The sequence below is a fragment of the Salmo trutta genome, chromosome 19, assembly GCF_901001165.1.
Source record: "Salmo trutta chromosome 19, fSalTru1.1, whole genome shotgun sequence".
NCBI lineage: Eukaryota > Metazoa > Chordata > Actinopteri > Salmoniformes > Salmonidae > Salmo > Salmo trutta.
Genome location: NC_042975.1, coordinates 27,134,979 through 27,148,244, shown reverse-complemented (window position 1 = coordinate 27,148,244; position 13,266 = coordinate 27,134,979). Strand labels below are relative to the sequence as shown.

The 13,266-nt window shown below is 44.5% G+C and overlaps 1 protein-coding gene across 2 annotated transcripts; it reads left to right on the top strand.

Moving 5' to 3' along the window:
• The first annotated feature begins 4,284 nt into the window (after positions 1-4,284).
• LOC115154270 (SH2B adapter protein 2-like) lies at positions 4,285-12,915 on the top strand. 2 transcript variants are annotated; one of them, XM_029700320.1, is made up of 4 exons: positions 4,285-4,356; positions 4,669-4,754; positions 10,776-10,920; positions 11,425-12,915. In XM_029700320.1, exons 1-4 carry the CDS (start codon positions 4,289-4,291, stop codon positions 11,765-11,767), a joined length of 642 nt encoding a protein of 213 aa, XP_029556180.1. In that variant the 5' UTR covers positions 4,285-4,288; the 3' UTR covers positions 11,768-12,915. The 2 variants fall into 2 exon arrangements, with proteins under 2 accessions (XP_029556180.1, XP_029556182.1); XM_029700322.1 differs by having other exon boundaries at positions 10,747-10,920.
• Positions 12,916-13,266: the final 351 nt, after the last annotated feature.

Sequence of the window (13,266 nt, the reverse complement as noted above, 5' to 3'; positions counted from 1 at the left end):
AGGCGGAGGTAGCGGTCCTGCTGCTGGGTTGTTGCCCTCCTACGGCCTCCTCCACATACTGGCCTGTCCCCTGGTAGCGCCTCCATGCTCTGGACACTACGCTGACAGACACAGCAAACCTTCTTGCCACAGCTCGCATTGATGTGCCATCCTGGATGAGCTGCACTACCTGAGCCACTTGTGTGGGTTGTAGACTCCGTCTCATGCTACCACTAGAGTGAAAGCACCGCCGTTTTACTGTGGATATAGATACTTTTGTACCCGTTTCCTCCAGCATCTTCACAAGGTCCTTTGTTGTTGTTCTGGGATTGATTTGCCCTTTTCACACCAAAGTACGTTCATCTCTAGGAGAAAGAACGCGTCTCCTTCCTGAGCGGTATGACGGCTGCGTGGTCCCATGGTGTTTATACTTGCGTACTATTGTTTGTACAGAGGAACGTGGTACCTTCAGGCGTTTGGAAATTGCTCCCAAGAATGAACCAGACTTGTGGAGGTCTACAATTTTTTTCAGAGGTCTTGGCTGATTTCTTTTGATTTTCCCATGATATCAAGCAAAGAGGCACTGAGTTTGAAGGTAGGGCTTGAAATACATCCACAGGTACACCTCCAATTGACTCAAATGATGTCAATTAGCCTATCAGAAGCTTCTAAAGCCATGCCATAATTTTCTGGAATTTTCCAAGCTTTTTGCATACACTAAGTTGACTGTGCCTTTACATTTCTGACCCACTGGAATTGTGATACAGTGAATTATCAGTGAAATAATCTGTCTGTTGGAAAAATTACTTGTGTCATGCACAAAGTAGATGTCCTAACCAACTTGCCAAAACTATAGTTTGTTAACAAGAAATTTGTGGAGTGGTTGAAAAACAAGTTTTAATGACTTGTGTAAACTGACGACTTCAACTGTATATGTGACCAATCAACTCTCTATTCCCAGTCATGTGAAATTCATAGATTAGGGCCTAATGAATTCATTATATGAACTTTATGTAGCGTTTATATTTTTGTTCAGGACTACATATAATTGAGCAAACGAAGTAGAAAATACATTGATGTATAAGGTATCATATTCGTAGCCTGTTTATGGTGTGCGGTTTTCACTGTTTGGTTCATTATGCAAATCTGCAGCATACAGAGCATTTGGTACTACTTGAATGTTATGTCATAACGCCTACATACACGTGTGATAATGTCCTGACAAGTAAAGCTTACCTTGAGGACGAAGGTGTTGTCCATGTCTGGCATTTCCAGGGGCACGGTGGTCCGCACCTCCACAACAGCTGTCAGAGGAACACTCACTTTGGGCTTGGATGACTGGGCCAGAGAGAGGACAGAGGAGACACCAGAGATACCGCAAACACTGACAAAAGACATCTAATTTTCAGTGTCAGAGTATCAGGTCAGCAATACAGGAGCCCAATGTAATCTTATAGCGTTGACTACCTTTTAAAACTACAGGTATGTGATTTTCTCTACCAAATCCATGTAAAATACAGGAAGTGACCACGAGACTCACCTTGGGTGGCACAAAGAACTCCAGCAGGAAGCCCCCCTCCTCCTCCTGAGCAGCAGACGACACTTCTGCTACTGAGTGCTGCAGACCATGCTATGCGAGTCATCTGCCACCATATAGCGCAGGGCCCCTTCCCTCTGCACCTCGGCTGGCGGGGCCCTGAGGGTGGCAGAGCGGGGCCGTCAGGGCAGGCACAGCAGATGCGGGCTCCAGTGGCCCCATGTGTCCCCTTTGAGCCTGCAGTGGGGTTCTGGGGAGGCCCCCCGGCTCCTCTGGAGCATATCCTGGACCCCGTCAACCATACACAGGCTGACGTTACGCAGGGAGAAACCCTTCCTGAAGGTGGCCACGGGGAGGCCCTCCGACAGGTCCTCTGTGCTGCAGGACTGGCCCAGAGTCAGATTGGAGGGGCCCCTGGGTTTGGGCTGGTGTTGGGGGCTGGGATTCTGCTTCAATGGGCTGCCCTCCGTCAGAGACCAGGGAAAAGGTTGGAGGGCCTAGTAGATCAGATTAATATGTATGTAGCAGGCAGATCTAACGGCCCCCTCCCACCAAGACAGCAGTCTTCTTCTGGTTCAGCTCGGCACATTCCAAAAGCACTCCCAATAATCCTGAGTACAGAACTGAGAGACAGAGAGAGTTCCTCCTCACACAGTCCTGCTCCAAGTCCTCATTAGTGCATTCGGCTGGTGAAATCTGTGGATAGAGAAGGTCAGAAGAGATGAGGGAGCTGAGTTGTATTTGAGGCTACCCTCATTATTTCAGTGGATACTCTGGTGTGCTGTTATGGAAACAACTCCAGTTTACATCCCTTCCTACCTGATTTGATGGCCTATCCTAAAAACATGTGACATGAACTCCCTGTCTCATGTGGGAGACTTACATGATATTCATTAATACCCTACAAGAGACTGACTGCAATCAATACAAGACATTTTACAGGTCCGATATCACTTTCAATGGATAGGTTTTTGTTCAATTTAAAAGGCTGCCATTTTGGGAGAAGCAAATTGCAAGTACACCTTATCTGGTTCCTCCAATGACCATTTAGCTTTGAACAGAAAAAACGAAACGATAGGAAAGGCGATAGGAGATCCAAGTAGGAGGGAGGCCAAAGCAGGACTACTGCTTAACCCTACTGTTATACTAACTAGAGGTCAACCGATTATGATTTTTCAACGCCAATACCGATACCGATTATTGGGGAACCAAAAAAAGCCGCTACCGATCAGTCGGCCGATTATTTTCTTCTTTTTTTTATAATGACAATTACAACAATACTGAATGAACACTTATTTTTAACTTAATATAATACATCAATAAAATCAATTTAGCCTCAAATAATGAAACATGTTCAATTTGGTTTAAATAATGCAAAACAAAGTGTTGGAGAAGAAAGTAAAAGTGCAATATGTGCCATGTAAGAAAGCTAATGTTTAAGTGCCTTGCTCAGAACATGGGAACATATGAAAGCTGGTGGTTCCTTTTAACATGAGTCTTCAATATTCCCAGGTAAGAAGTTTTAGGTTGTAGTTATTATATTGTTATAGGAATTATAGGACTATTTCTCTCTATACGATTTGTATTTTATTTTATTTCTTTCATTTTTTTTCTACTGCATCATTGATTGTATGTTGTTTTACTCCATGTGTAACTCTGTGTTGTTGTATGTTGTCGAACTGCTTTGCTTTATCTTGGCCAGGTCGCAATTGTAAATGAGAACTTGTTCTCAACTTGCCTACCTGGTTAAATAAAGGTGAAATAAATAAAAAATAAAATAAATTTCATATACCTTTGACTATTGGATGTTCTTAAAGGCACTTTAGTATTGCCAGTGTAACAGTATAGCTTCCGTCCCTCTCCTCGCTCCTACCTGGGCTCAAACCAGGAACACATCGACAACAGCCACCCTCGAAGCAGCGTTACCCATGCAGAGGAAGGGAAAAAACTACTCCAAGTCTCAGAGCGAGTGACGTTTGAAACGCTATTAGCGTGCACCCGGCTAACTAGCTAGCCATTTCACATCGGTTACACCAGCCTAATCTTGGGAGTTGATAGGCTTGAAGTCCAACAGGAATCTGTTCCAAAAAATGTAAAGTAAAAGGTTGCCAACCAACAACGCATACAAAGTAGCAACGCATACAAACCTAGCTAACTAGCTGCCGAATAGACATCAACTCACCACGTAGCTTATTCTTAATGTTTGTCCATAGGCAAACAGACATGTGAGGACAGACATTTTTCGGAATAAACGTGATGAGTGAAAAACGCAATGAAATAGACCACCCCTACCCGGTATCTTATTCTGCCGCTATACAACTCTGTATGCGTTGTTTTTTGGAAACCTTGTTATTTACGAAGTTTATCGAATAGATTCCTCTTGGAACGTTCCACAAATTATACCCACCCAGGTTGAAGTCATAAACAGCGCAATGCTTGAAGCACAGCGAAGGGCTGTTTGAATGAATGCTTACGAGCCTGCTGCTGCCACCACCGCTCAGTCAGACTGCTCTATCAAATCATAGACTTAATTATAATATACTGCTCAAAAAAATAAAGGGAACACTTAAACAACACAATGTAACTCCAAGTCAATCACACTTCTGTGAAATCCAACTGTCTGCTTAGGAAGCAACACTGATTGACAATAAATTTCACATGCTGTTGTGCAAATGGAATAGACAACAGGTGGAAATTATAGGCAATTAGCAAGACACCCCCAATAAAGGAGTGGTTCTGCAGGTGGGGACCACAGACCACTTCTCAGTTCCTATGGAGACTTTAGACTCCCTTCAGGAACACTCCTGGGTAGCTGACATTCAGGACTGCATAGACCCGGGGTAAAGAAAAAGACCACCACACTCACTTCTCTGTGATCTAGGGTTGCATTTCAATTTAGTCTAAAGTGAAATTAGATTCCTTCCCTTTTCTCTGTTCCTGCACTGATGTGAAGGAGAAATGAAAGCAAAATCCCAGTGTACATCTACCATATTGCTTTCAACCCTGTGTTTTCAGATTGACAGAAGATGGAAAAGGATTTCACTTCAGACTATTGAGATGCACCCCCATATAGATGATTTTAAGCAGCACCACTCAAACCAGTTCCTTCTCTTCCTCTGTCTCAATGAATGTGTTTGTATTCTGTGTGACAGGGACAGTGGAGATGACATTGAGCTGACGTCTTGTCCTCACGGCCAGTTCCCCTCGGTGTCCACCTGTAGCTGTGAGCTCACATCTAGTGAGTACTTATTCACTTAAATTGGTAATGGTATCCCAGCTAGCACATAACGTTCTGACAACCATATGTTTCTTCTTGGTGAGATCATGGTTATTTTGCATACAACCTTCCCACAACTTTCTGGGAATGGTGCAGGATAGTTGCTTGGCTTTGGAACATTCTCAGCACATTTAAGGAACACCATTTTCTTGGTATTTCATTACTTTAACAGAACATTTCCTAAAAGTTCAAACATGGTTTTATTTCATTTCAATTTCGGTAATGTTCTAGGAACCTTCTCCAACTGGTTTGACATTGGGAATGTCAAATTGTTCAGAGGATGTTGCGGAAACAATGTTCTTCTGTGGGAATTTCAGTACTTCTGCATAACGTTTCCACATGGTTCTATTTAAAGTCATGTTCTCAAATTGTTCCAAGAAGGTTAAGAAAACTTTCCATAAAAAACAAGAACTTTAACATTCAGAGAATGTTCTAAGAATGTTATTTATAAATGTATACATTCCGTTCTCAGCATCAACAAAACTCTCTCTATCCTCGATCTTGTTAAGTGTGTTCAGGTGTGTTGGCCGTGCCCACTAATTGCCATACCTGATCTTAATGAGTACTTTTTTCCTTTGAAATTGAGTCTGTTTGAATAGGCTAAAATGAACCTCTTTAAAAAAAACATGGCATGCTAGCTCCATCCTGGTGGAGCAGTGGACTAATTCCATGGATAGAGAACAGAACATCATCGGTCATCTCACTGACACTGTGACACAATAAAAAAAAAATACATGTGTTGGCATGAATAATGCATAAGCAAATACATGTCCATGTGTCCTATCTGTGCTTGGAGTTCAAAACAGTTAACCTAAGCTAGCACTGTTTTTAAAGGTTTTATTGAAACATGTTCTCAGAGCGTTAATAAAACCTTTCAGGAAAACTTTCACGGAACCATAGTAAAACGTTCGCAGTAGTCTTCTTCACGGGTCCAAAAAGTTGAACTCTTTTCCCAAAATGGACCTGGGTTTTTCCCACCTGGACCCGATATGCATAAAAATATTTTTTAATATAGAGACCCATTCTGAATGGACCCAAGGACAACTAGACCCGTTCCGTATAGACCTGGTTTGATCCAGACCCGGTCTGATCCAAGTGAGGGAAGCAGCAGAAAAGAGGAGAGAGAGCGGTGCCGCTCTAGCAGACGGGGAGGGGCCATACTGTGAGCGAGTGAAATAGGGAGAGATAGCAAACAACCAAGCTGTCTCACGCTCTAGTAGACTAATGGCTATGATAGCTAGGTTATTTATCATCAAATATGATTACGTAGTTCCTGTCTTGACTGCATCAAACCAGGAGAAGCTAGCTAACTAGGCTAATTGGAGCTACAGTGCATGTACTTCCTCATTCTACAGTTACAAATAACAAGTCCATTCAGAATATTAAGTAGCAGCCTACCGGTTGGCTCTTGGTCGTGGTAGCCTATCCTTCTCCTTTTAACTTTTAATTCTGTCATTTTAATTTCATATTCCATTGATTACATATCTCCTACCTTTTGCCACACAGAGGCTCTATGACCGTAGCCTATTCCCAATTTGATGACTTATGATTGGCCAACAACAACAAGCTACACACGCCACACTCCACTCTTGTGAAAGGCAAGAGCAGCAGCATAAATGAAAACATTTCTCTCTCTACTGTTGCAGTTGCGTTTGGATCTGTAGGGGCCCTTCCGGACAAGTCAGTTAAAATGACATATACCCGAGACAATCACATTCGACCCAGACCCGTGACATTATTTAGAATTCTAGATCCCGACCTGCTCGGCTCCCGAACCGGGTCTCGGTATTCTGGTACAGGTGGCTCCGTGAAGACCTCTAGTTCTCAGAACCTCCCTGCAACCTAAAAATTAACGTTCCCAGAACAGGCAAAATGTTCACTTCCATTCTCAGAAGGTTAAAAAAACATTACCGGTCATTCCCAGAACCAATAGGAAACCAAAAACATAAATTTCCACATCTTCCAAGGAACCAAATGTGCTAACTGGGATCTCCGCATCTGACTGTATGGAGTAACTTTCACTCCATGCTCTCTCTGTCCACACAGACATGCTCAAGACCCCTCAGCACCGTGCTGGCCCCTCAGGGCCCCAATGTCAGACCCTGTTGGCCTTTCCTTTGCACCCCACCCACATCCCTCTAGAACGCTTCCTCCAGTCACTGGAGTCCAACAGGCCTGGTGCAGGTAATGGCCAGCTCTCTGGATGTGGAAGGATGGCTTTTTTCTGCTCAGCCCATACAGTGATGAGATGTTTAAGTTGTGCTTTTCACCTGTAGGTGAAGGATCACCCAACTCTGAGACAGACACCTCTCTGACCTGCTATCCATGGTTCCACAGTATACTGTCTCGAGTGCTGCTGCTCAGCTGGTGTTGGTGGGCGGAGCCCGGAGCCACGGGCTCTTTGTGATTCACCAGAGCGAAACGCGGCTGGGAGAATACGTCCTTACATTCAACTTCCAGGGCAAAGCCAAGGTATGCTCAGACTCAAAACCCTGATCCCAAACAAGTCTTTTTATCTGGCCGGCTGCCCATTCACAGGATTCCCCATCACAAGGGCATAATGTAACAATTTTTTATTGAACCTTTATTTAACTAGGCAAGTCAGTTAAGAACAAATTCTTATTTACAATGACGACCTACCCCGGCCAAACCCAGACGACGCTGGGCCAATTGTATGCCGCCCAATGGGACTCCCAATCACGGCCGGATGTGATACAGCCTGGATTCCAACCAGGGACAGATACCCCCAAAAACACCTCTTGCACTGAGATGCAGTGCCTTAGACCGTTATGCCACTCGGGAACCCAAAGTACTTAAATAAAAATACTTTAAAGTACTACTTAGGTCATTTTGGGGGGTATCTGTACTTTATTTTACTATTTACTTTTACTTCACTACATTCCTAAAGAAAATTATGTACTTTTTAAAAAACCATTTTTACCCCTTTTTCTCCCCAATTTCATGATATCCAATTGGTAGTTAGTCTTGTTTCATCGCTGCAACTCTTGTACGGACTCGGGAGAGGCGAAGGTCAAGAGCCGTGTGTCCTCCGAAACACACCCCCGCCAAGCGTCACTGCTTGTTGACACAATGCTTGCTTAACCTGGGAGCCAGCCGCACCAATGTGTCGAAGAAAACACCGTACACCTGGCGACTGTGTCAGTGTGCACTGTGCCCGGCCCGCCACAGGAGTCGCTAGAGCACGATGAGACAAGGACAACCCGGCCGGCCAAACCCTCCGCTAACCCGGACGGCGCTGGGACAATTGTGCGTCGCCTCATGGGTCTCCCGGTTGCGGCCGGCTGCGACATAGCCTGGGATCGAACCAGGATATGTAGTCCTGGTTCAAACGCTGCGCCACTCGGAAGGCCAAAAAGAAAACGTAGAATAAGCTACAGTGCATTCGGAAAGTATTCAGATTCCTTCCCTTGTTCCACATTTTGTTACGTTACAGCCTTATTCTAAAATAGATTTGTTTTTTTCCCTCATCAATCTACACATAATGCCCCATAATGACAAAGCAAAAACAGGTTTTCAGACATTTTTGCAAATGTATTTCAACATTTACATAAGTATTCAGACCCTTTGCTATGAGACTTGAAATTGAGCTCAGGTACATCCTGTTTCCATTGATCATCCCTGAGATGTTTCTATAACTTTATTTGAGTCCACCTGTGGTAAATTCAATTGATTGGACATGATTTGTAAAGGCAAACACCTGTCTATATGGTCCTACAGTTGACAGTGCATTTCAGAGCAAACACCAAGCCATGAGGTTGAAGGAATTGTCCGCAGAGCTCAGAGACAGGATTGTGTTGAGGGTACCAAAACATTTCCACAGCATTGAAGGTCCCCAAGGACACAGTGGCCTCCATTATTCTTAAACGGAAGAAGTTTGAAACCACCAACACTCTTCCTAGAGCTGGCTGCCCGGCCAATATCGTCCAAAATAATATTGTGATATGTAACTGTATTGATTTTTTTCCCCCCCAACTACCCTGCTACCCTTCCCCCCATCACTATCGAACTACCCTGCTACCCTTTCCCCCCATCACTATCGAACTACCCTGCTGCCCTTTTCTCCCCATCGCTATCGAACTACCCTGCTACCCTTCCCCCCATCACTATCGAACTACCCTGCTACCCTTTCCCCCCATCACTATCGAACTACCCTGCTGCCCTTTTCTCCCCATCGCTATCGAACTACCCTGCTACCCTTTCCCCCCATCACTATCAAACTACCCTGCTACCCTTTTCTCCCCATCGCTATCGAACTACCCTGCTACCCTTTTCTCCCCATCGCTATCGAACTACCCTGCTACCCTTTTCTCCCCATCGCTATCGAACTACCCTGCTACCCTTTTCTCCCCATCGCTATCGAACTACCCTGCTACCCTTCCCCCCATCACTATCGAACTACCCTGCTACCCTTTCCCCCCATCACTATCAAACTACCCTGCTACCCTTTCCCCCCATCACTATCGAACTACCCTGCTACCCTTTCCCCCCATCACTATCGAACTACCCTGCTACCCTTCCCCCCATCACTATCGAACTACCCTGCTACCCTTTTCTCCCCATCACTATCGAACTACCCTGCTACCCTTTTCTCCCCATCGCTATCGAACTACCCTGCTACCCTTTTCTCCCCATCGCTATCGAACTACCCTGCTACCCCTTTTCTCCCCATCGCTATCGAACTACCCTGCTACCCTTTCCCCCCATCACTATCGAACTACCCTGCTACCCTTTCCCCCCATCACTATCGAACTACCCTGCTACCCTTTTCTCCCCATCGCTATCGAACTACCCTGCTACCCTTCCCCCCATCGCTATCGAACTACCCTGCTACCCTTCCCCCCATCACTATCGAACTACCCTGCTGCCCTTTTCTCCCCATCGCTATCGAACTACCCTGCTACCCTTTTCTCCCCATCACTATCGAACTACCCTGCTACCCTTTCCCCCATCACTATCGAACTACCCTGCTACCCTTTCCCCCCAATCGCTATCGAACTACCCTGCTACCCTTTCCCCCCCATCGCTATCAAACTACCCTGCTACCCTTTTCTCCCCATCGCTATCGAACTACCCTGCTACCCTTCCCCCATCACTATCGAACTACCCTGCTACCCTTTTCTCCCCATCGCTATCGAACTACCCTGCTACCCTTCCCCCCATCACTATCGAACTACCCTGCTACCCTTTTCTCCCCATCGCTATCGAACTACCCTGCTACTCTTTCCCCCCCATCACTATCGAACTAACTAAAGGGCAGCATCACTATCGAACTACCCTGCTACCCTTTCCCCCCATCACAATCGAACTACCCTGCTACCCTTTCCCCCCCATCACTATCGAACTAACTAAAGGGCAGCATCACTATCGAACTACCCTGCTACCCTTTCCCCCCCATCACAATCAAACTACCCTGCTACCCTTTCCCCCCCATCACTATCGAACTACCCTGCTACCCTTTCCCCCCCATCACTATCGAACTACCCTGCTACCCTTTCCCCCCATCACTATCGAACTACCCTGCTACCCTTTCCCCCCCATCGCTATCGAACTACCCTGCTACCCTTTTCTCCCCATCACTATCGAACTACCCTGCTACCCTTTTCTCCCCATCACTATCGAACTACCCTGCTACCCTTTCCCCCCCATCACTATCGAACTACCCTGCTACCCTTTCCCCCCCATCACTATCGAACTACCCTGCTACCCTTTCCCCCCCATCACTATCGAACTACCCTGCTACCCTTTCCCCCCCATCACTATCGAACTACCCTGCTACCCAGTTTACAAATTTACCTCATTATATGGACAAATGGAAAGTAGTCCCGGTCGCGACCCAAGATTGCCGTCCGCGTACTAAGCAGCATTGGATACAAAGCAATGGGAATGGTAGGAAGACCTAACAGCATGCCATGCCTCTCCCTCCTGTGAGCAGCACCTGTGTCTGTCTGTCTGGACTCTCAGGGCCAGTGCCATGTGCACCACCTGTGGTTCCAGAGTGTGGGGGACATGCTGCAGCACTTCCACTGCTATCCCATCCTCCTGAAGTCCCGCGGGGCTGCAGACATCACGCTGCGATGTTACGTCCAGACACACAGCAGCCGCCCAGGTAACCCACGGCTACTGCTTGAGATATTTTGGTGTCAAATATAGGCTATTAATATGATTTATATTTTAGTGACAAAACATAATGAGTGTTTGACGTCTTATCCAACATTTCTAGTGCTCAAAAACACTGAAGCTCCCTCTTCCCTCTGCTGTTCCAATTGTGTCCACTCGTCTCACTCCACTGTGTGTAACCACTTAGTGTCAGCCTTTCTCATGCTAAATCCATTTGGTCTCTCCTCTGTTTTGATTTCAACTGAAATATCCTCAAAGCCTTCCTAATGGATTTCTAAAACCAGTCTTTCTTTTTTTTACCTAAACATGTTCTTTTGTACCTTTTACATCCTGAAAAATGTAATATAGCACATAAATGCAATTCAAAAGATTCCTACTCTGACTTTGTCCAAATCAAGTTAATAGATAGAATTTGGTTTCAAGCTAGATCTATGGTGTGTGTGTGTGTGTGTGTTTCAAACATGTCGCTTGTCCGTTGTGTTTCTCTTTGCAGGGCTCAGAGCGTCTCGGATGTCCACCCATACCAGAGAGGCTGTCGGAACGGCCTCCACCAATCGGCACACTTATTTCCCGGAGTCTTGCAGCTGGATGGCGCATCTGTGGACTCTGCTCTCCCCCCCAGCTCCCCTGCTCTGCCCCGCATCCCGCCTCCCTTCCCCAGACTTGAGGATGGTGGTGGTGGGGGATTACGGAGTTGCAGTGGCAGCACAGAGCACCTGCTGCTGCCCTCTGGTGGCTCTGCTGATGAACAGCAGGAGAGTGAGGGCACACAAAGAACACAAGCAGTAGAGAGCCAGTACTGTCTACTGAGGAACCTTGACGTAATCTATGACTGACCGCATCAGAATCACATATCGGTTTTGTCAAAACTGGAACTGGTGCCATAAGAGATTTTGCAGGTGGTGGAACATTCTCCTGCATAGTTATTTTGTGATTAAACATAAGATATATTTTCAGTGCTCATTGTATGCCATACCACATGTATCCCCTGACTAGAACACAACTGAATCCCACTATCTAAGGGAGAAGGAATGGATGGGTACGTGCAGTGAACTTGAGAGAATGACTTAGGATGTCAGTGCTAAGACATGACAAAGAAGGGGAGGATTATATACACCCCAGTGGATGGAGCTGTTATATTCAACCTTTATCCCTCCCAGATGTAGTGAAGGAGATCCTCAGTGATCCCCTTTGATCAAAATACAATGTGACCCCATGTCTGTACCACACTGATTCTCTGAGTCTCATAAATCTCTTGGCTCCATGGAATATTACCATTAGTCAACAGGGCGCAATACTCCCTTTTAAAAACATGTTCACTAAAATGTTACTGTGCTTGCTACCAGACCTTGGTTCAAATACAATTTAAATTATTTAATTTGTTTTCACATACATTTCAAAGAATTCAGATATTCAACTACTTGTATTCTCAAAGAATATTGGAATGTATTTGCAAATACACTTGATAAGTATTGGAAATGTATTTGTAAATACTCAAATACACCGACAAGTGTATTTAAGTACAAATATTTAAATACTCCCATGCATTTGAACCTATGTCCTAGGAGTATTTGAAATAATGTTTTGAAAATATCTTCACATAGTAGGCTATTTATATGACATTTTTTGAAAATACTTCCAATAGAAGTAGTTAATTTTGGACACATTTGAAAATACTTTAAAATATTTAAATGAATAATTAAATACACATGTATTTGAACTCAGGTCTGCTTGCTACTATGACATGTAAGGTGTACATATACTTAACACATTGTATTCAGTGTATAGCCTAATGTAAAAATAATTTGTCACACTGTCCCCTCTATTTCAATCATGATTCCTTAGGAGACATATGGTGGTAAAAAATGTACTACACTGACAACACTTAAATTAATATTCACCAGCTTTTCAAATTTGGTACAATATATACTTACAAGCACATCAAGGCAATTATATGGGGATAATTACAACTCTACTGCCGCTGTAAATTTGCATTTTGTTTTACTTATTATATATAAAAGTGAGTTCACTCTAGAATAAAAGTTAGCCAGATGTTTTCAGACCTAAACGTTACTTATTCTGAACTGTGTAGTATACCATTTTTTTTTTACAGTAAAACAAAAACTATAAGCTGCTATGCTGCTGTAAGCCTTATGATTAACCCCCTTTGTATTCAGTATTATATCAATGCTGATACATGCTAATAACCCAAGTGACATTCAATTCTCATGTGCTTCCATAAGCACGCCTTTTAAATAATTGATTTCTCTTAAATACATTAAACGTGTTGAAGCAGCACAAATTACATGGGATTGGTCATGCATTTTCTTACATC

Coding starts and splice junctions, on each gene's coding strand:
- LOC115154270 (XM_029700320.1), top strand. CDS start 4,289: ATGGAGACTTTAGACTCCCTTCAGGAACACTCCTGGGTAGCTGACATT. Junction 4,357..4,668: donor CAGGACTGCATAGACCCGGG/GTAAAGAAAAAG, acceptor TCTGTGTGACAG/GGACAGTGGAGATGACATTG. Junction 4,755..10,775: donor TAGCTGTGAGCTCACATCTA/GTGAGTACTTAT, acceptor CTGGACTCTCAG/GGCCAGTGCCATGTGCACCA.